General features: G+C 48.1%; 1 protein-coding gene across 4 annotated transcripts in view; it reads left to right on the top strand.

Annotated features, from left to right (window-relative positions):
- Positions 1–5,476, top strand: part of MAPKAP1 (MAPK associated protein 1) — an 80,620-nt gene extending 75,144 nt beyond the window's left edge. For 3 of the 4 annotated variants that reach the window (XM_040083489.2, XM_040083491.2, XM_058423133.1), the window contains 2 exons: positions 2,128–2,225; positions 3,936–5,470. In XM_040083489.2, coding sequence (XP_039939423.1) covers positions 2,128–2,225; positions 3,936–4,061 — 224 coding nt within the window. In that variant the 3' untranslated portion in view covers positions 4,062–5,470. Of the gene's footprint in view, positions 1–2,127; positions 2,226–3,935 lie in introns of all 4 variants that reach the window. The other variant, XM_040083490.2, reaches the window with a different exon arrangement.
- The last annotated feature ends 524 nt before the right edge of the window (positions 5,477–6,000 follow it).

The raw sequence follows: 6,000 nt of genomic DNA on the forward strand, positions 1-6,000 counted from the left end.
GTCGTTCCATTTGCTTTCCATAACCGTTTTAACAGATAAACGTAGTCGGGAATAACGTGGATTTTCTGTTGTGCAGCCGATTAATCCAGATTGCGGGGCTCTGGGGTTCCCTGCGAACACCCAGGCGCTGTTGGTGTGGAGCGATGGTAACAGCTGCGTGTGCTTTAAATCCCCCATCACGTGCAGTAGGAGCCACTCGAGCTGCTGCTGTTTGTTACCAGATCCTCTCACACGGAAACATCAAACCATGGAAGCTCCTATTGATCTCAGAATTGTCAGGGGTGGTGCTCTATTGGAAAGAGGTACATCACATATTTAAGCTCTCTTGGAAATGGAAATCAATCTCACAATTCATAAATTCCATCTGGCTAGAAGAGTAGCAGAGCAAAGTGCCAGTTAGGATTTCAGTGCACTCATATTTCATGCTGTAAGTAGTGTGTTGTGGACTTGGAGCCCATAAACATGATGCCGTAATGGGGCTTTCTAAGGAAAAGTCTTCTTGGCTCCTTTCCACCGAAGCAGCGCTCCCAGCAGGATGGGGCTGTGTGTTCCGCACGGAGCGGGTTTGGCGTCGGCGCCGTGTCCTGGGAGCCCCTGCAGGAGCTTGGCCGGTGCCCTGCCAGGCAGGAGGACCAGAGCAGCCTCTGTGCCCGTGGCAGCAGGAACGCTGCCCTTGGCAGTGCTGCCCTGGGCAGGGCAGTGCCCGAGGGACGCGTGGTGGCATCTGCAGAGGTTTTGTCCTCATCCACAGCAAGAATTACACAGGGGCTTTCCAAAACCCAAAATGGAGCAGTTCGTTGGGATCCTCTGACCCTGTTTTGTGCCAGTTTCATGTGTGGAATGTTCAGTTTTCATTCCAAGGAAAATGGTGGGAGCTGGTGGAGCACGGTGCTGTGTCCCATCCTCAGGAGGGGTGCACTGGCACTTTTGGAATCATTAAGATGCTGTGTTCCAGGCAGAGCTGCATGCATTAACATGCTGATGAGCTCCCAGCTTGGAATTCCGCATTTTTAGTACCACTGAGGCATCATTTGTCAAATGATTTAAAGGGTTGGGTTTTTATTATTATTATTAGCCAATTTTTCAATACAGAATTTATATTCCAGATTAGTGCATCATAATGGTGTTTAATTAACATGCCACAATAAAATACTTGCATCTCAGATTTCCTGGCCACCAATCTGAGCATATATCAATCACTTTTTGGAAATCTGGAGAATTAGATAATGTAAATAAGATTTCCAATTAGCTTTCCTGCAGGAAAGAACCTGGATTTACAGTAACGTGGCTGTTATTTTATGGATTGCTAACTTTGACCGTTGAACTGAATAAATTAGAAGACCGTTGGAAAAGTACCATGTATAGAATACATTTAATTTTCATTTTGGAGCCATAAGCATCCCTACAAGTGCAGGATATTTTGCTTTCCTTGGTGCTCCACGTCAGACCTTTGTGTCTGAGTGGTTCCTCCTGGCACCGCGTGTCGGAGTCGGCGGGCGCTGTCCCAGGGCAGCCGCGGCACAGCCACGGGGCCAGCACGTGGAGCCTCCATCTGGGACAGAGCCCAAGCACCAGGAAGGTGCCAGCAGGTCACAGAGTTTAATTCCATTTTCCTTCCTGTGGCAAGGGCGATCCGGCCGCAGCGTGTCCGGCCGCAGCGTGTCCGGCGTCCCTCGGTGCCGCTCCCCGTCGCCGTCAGCGCCCGGCTGGGCTCGCGGGATGCTTCGGGAGGAGGGTTGGAGGGGTGATCCTGGGATTAATTCCCGGTTTCCGTTCAATCCAAGCCTTCTCCTGCGGGCGGTGGCCGCCCCGGGAGCGGTTCCAGGCTGAGCTGCGGCGCGCCGTGGGCCGAGCAGAGCTAACCAGCCATTTGATGGATTTTTGCGTTTCCTGCAGTGGGGATGTGATAGGAAAAGGAACTTTATTGACTGGAGTTCAGCTGCTCCTGTAAGCCACCACTTGCCTTAAATTGAAATGACATGAGAAGCCTGTCAGCATTTCATTGCTTCCTTCTGTCGTGCTGATGGTACGCTGAGATCACCATCTGTGGGTTTCTTCTGTCAGGCGCACGAGCTCTGCTCAAACTTTACAGGAATATTCTAAGCAGTTTTTTTCTTATCTTTACAGGTCATGCAATATTTAAACTTACATATCTAAGCAATCATGACTACAAACACCTTTACTTTGAATCAGATGCTGCTACTGTCAACGAAATTGTACTGAAGGTGAGAATTAAATTTTAACGTGACCCAAAATCCTGGTGTTTCACCACTTGTTAGACATGTGAGTATTCAGGGAGCTCTGGGAGCACAGGAGGGTGCAGTGCCCGAGGACCGCTGGGGTGTGTTTAACCTGCCAGGATGGCTGCTCCGTGCCTGTTGTTTTATTCATCCTCCAAACAGCCACACAGCCACTGCCTCTGTGCTTGTTTCTAGTTGATAGAGACACCGTTTTCTGTGGAACTTTATAGGAAACTACCAAATTTATTGTGTCCAGGTGGCTTCCACCTCCAGACACGTGGTCAGCAGCCCCGTGCCGTGCAGGGGTTGGGTGCTCCTGCCCCACACTCAGGCGTCCCTGCACTGCACACAGGGACTTTTCTACCCTGCCCCTCTCTCAGGACTCTTTGCTTTCCTTGGGGCTCTGCACAAACTCCCTTGCTTTGGGAAGCAAATTTTTGTTCCGCTCTTGAAAGATTAAATGGAATTTTCCGCAAGTTCATCTTTCGTAGCGAGTCAAAATTCAAAAGCGGTAATTTTGGCAAACCATCTGTTATGATTGCTTTTATTGGCTGCGTGGAGTTTAGAGGATTGTTAAACAACTGACATGTAATGAAATAACTTTTATTAGTTGCAAGGAAGGTCAGCGTGTTTGAGGGGGTTTCTGTTTTGTGAGCTCTTGGGCCAGTTCTTCTGTTCCCACTTTACCTTAGATCAGCTATTGCAATCCCAAACACTTAGAATCATGGAACCTAGAACCATTACGGCTGGAAAAGACCCCAGGATCATCAAGTCCAACGTTTGCCCAAGTACCCCCATGCCACATCTCAGGTTTTGAACACTTCCAGGGGTGGTGACTCCACACATCTGAGACTGGTCATAAACAAAGGCTAAAAAAAAGGTTTACTGCCAATAACATGAATATTCAAGAGAGAAATAATACTGAGCAGTACTTTTTTCTAAGTTTCAGTTTGTTTATGTAGAACATTCTCTGGTTTCATGCACAAGTCACTGGTTTGTTTTCAATTCCATCAGCATTAGGGAGAGCAGAAAAATCAGACTTTTCAAATTAGGCTTTTTAGATGATCAAGTGAGAAGGACTGAAACTTTATTGACCATGAAAATTCCCTATATTTTTATGCCTTAAGCTGTAATATGCAATGAAAGTGAAACACTCTACAGTGCATAAAATTGTGCAAGTTTTAAGCCACAGCATATTAACCAGCTAATGACAGACCAAAGGGCATTTTTATCTTTTTGATTCTTGCATTAACCTTCCATTAAAATTATCTCTGAGATTATCACAAAGCATTGGAGATAATAAATTTAGGGAGAAGCAGGCTTGTTAAATACCATTTTAAAATGCTTTCATCAAGTAAAATGTGCCAAAACACAGGGAAACTCTGAGATGAGCTGAGTGTGCAAACATCATAATGGAAGAATTCTTTTTACTGAGGCTGATAATGTTCTTTATTGATGCTCATTACTGGATTATCCCAGCACTGGGGGGTCCGCACAGCTCCCTGCCTTCCCCAGGGGTTTGGGGGACCCAAAATGGGATGAGGGGCACAGGAGGACAGGCCAGGGCTCTCCTGGCACTCTGGGCTCTCTCTGCCATCATCGTGCCGGGGGCTGCTGGGACCAGAGCCCTGTTCAGGGCTGGGCTGGGGGTCCCTGCCCACCCCGGGCCGTTAAACACCACCCCGTGTCTTGCAGGTTAACTATATCCTAGAGTCACGAGCAAGCACAGCCAGAGCAGAATATTTTGCTCAGAAACAAAGAAAACTGAGCAGGAGGACAAGCTTTAGCTTCCAGAAGGAGAAGAAGTCGGGCCAGCAGTGAGGCCGAGCCTCGAGGAGAGCCTGTGTGCCGCGTTCGGAGCCGCTCCCCGCCCGGAGCCCCAGGACTGTGGTGCTCCTGCTGCCCGGGGCAGGAGCGGCCGGGAAGGAATCTGAATTATCCCGTCTCTCACGGCTGGAAGATTATCCCTCCGTGGCGATGGGAGGTCTCCCCTGTGACAGAAATAAAGAGCCATATCAGCCAGAAAGAAGACTGTTACGCTTCAGGTTCCTTTGATTAGAAATAAGAGAATGACGTAGACTGGCATCATTTAATTACTGTATTATGTACAATCACAAGGAGAGATGTGATTACATATTATTTCACAGCCTGGTTAAAATAAATTATATACATCTGTAATCCACCCACGTACACGCAGGTATTGCTTGTGACATGATCAAATTTCTAAAAACAAAATGTAGGACAAATGTATCCATTTTTACTATTAATAAACAGATGTAATCTTTTTCAAGGTCCATATGATGCACAGTTCTTTTGGGGGGAGGCTGCAGTCCCAGATGGTTTCACTTCTGTTGCTGAAGTGCAGGAGGCATCCATGAGCCAGGAACAGCAGCCGTGGCAGGGGAGCGCTTAGCGAGGGAGCGCTGAGACGGTCGAGTCTGTTGTGTTTGTTTTGTTCAAAAATATTTTTATTTAACTGTGCTTTTCAGCTTTGCAAATGCTTTTATTGGAAGTTCCTAGCTGAAGGCAGCACAGTGGTTGGAAATCACGTCTTGGAGGTGGAGAGGAGAATCCTCCTGCCCAGGACCCTCAGCTGCTGCTGCCCCGGGGCTGGCAACATCCACTGGGGCACCTTGTCCCCAGGGACTGAGAAATGCCTTCACCTTCTCTCAATATTACTCTTTAACAATAAAAATTAAGACGTACTTTGTACTGGGATTTTTAACTCTCTTGGCCTTGTTCATCCTTAATACGTCGGGGAATGGATTGCTGAGACCCAGAGCCATGGTTTTGGCTGAATTCACCAGAGGTGTCTTTCTCCCATCTCTCCAGCTCGCTGGAGCTCTGCACACACATCCTGCTGTGGTAGAAGTGCCCTGGTTCCCCACGGGGCTGGGGGCAGCTCCCTGGGGCACTGCCCACCCTGTGCCAGCCTCCCACCTTGCTTTTGTACAGAGAAAACTCCCTGAGCCTTAACACAGCGTGCGGGAGCAGCCCCTGGGCACGGGCGGGTCTGGGTCTCACCTCTTGTGTTCGTGTTCTGGGTTTCTGCCGCTCAGCCCTGCACCACCGAGGCCAGGCCTCCCTGTGCAGTCTTCCATGATATCTGCAAAACAAGAGAAACACTATTTTATAGTATTCTATTAATTTTTTTAATATTTTCTATGTGCAAATGCAGCACAGATACAATGGGAAAAGCCCCTTCGATGTAAATGACTCTTTTAACTGACTCTGTGAAATATTTAACATTAAAGTTGCTCTGTGAATGTTCTTTGGCCACCCAGTTTCAATTCTTTTTAACTGAACTGAAAAATTGCCTGTTTGGTACCAGAAACTGCAGCAATCTCCTGTTTCCATGGCCGTAGTGCTGTTGCCACCCCCTCACGTGTATTTATTATCAGCAGGGATTCAGCATGTGCGGGTTTGCTCTCAGTAGAGCCTAAAAAACTCAACTAATAACATCTCTGCTGTCTGTGACATTTGTGGGGCAGTTCCTTGCCCAGACCAGCTGTGTTCACACCCTCTCATCAGTCACCTTCCCGTTCCTGGTTGGGTGTCCCTGGGACCCAGGCAGGGATGGACGGACAGAGGCTGCTCTGGAGGCTGCTCCAAGGGCTGGTGAGGAGCCCACCGTGAGTTTATTTCCTCCAAAAGAGCCACCGACAGTTAAAAAGCAAATTTTCTTCCAAAGATCAGATTCTGTTTGATACACGGCACTCAGGAAACCCTCCTTAAACCCTGGAAGGATCCAGCATTCGAG

The sequence above is a fragment of the Hirundo rustica genome, chromosome 20, assembly GCF_015227805.2.
Source record: "Hirundo rustica isolate bHirRus1 chromosome 20, bHirRus1.pri.v3, whole genome shotgun sequence".
Lineage (NCBI taxonomy): Eukaryota > Metazoa > Chordata > Aves > Passeriformes > Hirundinidae > Hirundo > Hirundo rustica.